Raw genomic sequence first — 825 nt, forward strand, 5'->3', positions numbered from 1 at the left:
AACCTTTTATGGGCAATCAGGACCAACCTCTTAGCACAGATTTACGTAAACACCACTGAGTAACTCTCACTAAAATGTTCCTGCACAATCACACAAAAGTACGAAAGAGGAAAGTGAAAAGAAGAGGAGGGAATGTCTGGACCACATGACCAAAGCTCTGGGCTGTTTTACCTTCCTGTGAGAAGTATCTCAAGAGTTTTGCACACAGAACAAGAGTAGAAAAGATAGAAGAGAAGTGAAGGGAGAATCTATTGGAGGGAAAAGAGAAAGAATCATAGGTTAATGACCCGAAAGGACAAAGGATTTTGTAGAGAGAAGGCTAGATAAAGGTTACAAGGATGTGACAGGAAAAAGCAATGTATTGCGTGTAACTAGCTGAATAATTCTACCCGAAGGTGATAGATGGTGACCCCTGTGCTGAGGACGTCTGGCTCTAGAGCGATGAGGTGTGGCAAGAGCGAGTGAATGAGAACTCCTGCTCTGTCCTGGTTAATGTCCACACTGTAGCGCTCCAACAGGGCTCGCTTATCACGCCAACTGTCAGACCAGTCCTTAGTCAGCTGCTCCACCTGCAGAGGAAACATAAGCGACTGAAAATTAGCAGGTGAAAAGTTAACTGTGAATAAAAAAAAAACAAGAATGATAATGATAAAGAAATAAAAAAAAACATAAAAAAACAGAATTCTATAGAAAACAAAAGTAAAATCATCCTAATGAGACACACAATACAATTTATACAACTGTTCAAAAGTCTGGAAATTGATCAAAAGTGACAGTAAATACATTTATAATGTCACAAAAGATTTCTATTTCAAATAAATGCTG

General features: G+C 39.0%; 1 protein-coding gene across 1 annotated transcript in view; it reads right to left on the bottom strand.

Moving 5' to 3' along the window:
* Positions 1-27: 27 nt before the first annotated feature.
* The window catches only part of LOC107578867 (stAR-related lipid transfer protein 9-like), a gene marked incomplete at both ends in the record, with an annotated part of 5,255 nt that continues 4,457 nt past the window's right edge, over positions 28-825 (bottom strand). The window contains 3 exons of the mRNA XM_016264772.1: positions 28-80; positions 172-248; positions 390-569. Of these exons, the coding sequence (XP_016120258.1) occupies positions 28-80; positions 172-248; positions 390-569 (310 nt within the window). The remainder of the gene's footprint in view (positions 81-171; positions 249-389; positions 570-825) is intronic.

Source organism: Sinocyclocheilus grahami, unplaced genomic scaffold (assembly GCF_001515645.1).
Source record: "Sinocyclocheilus grahami isolate Dianchi unplaced genomic scaffold, SAMN03320097.WGS_v1.1 scaffold12413.1, whole genome shotgun sequence".
Classification (NCBI taxonomy): Eukaryota; Metazoa; Chordata; class Actinopteri; order Cypriniformes; family Cyprinidae; genus Sinocyclocheilus; species Sinocyclocheilus grahami.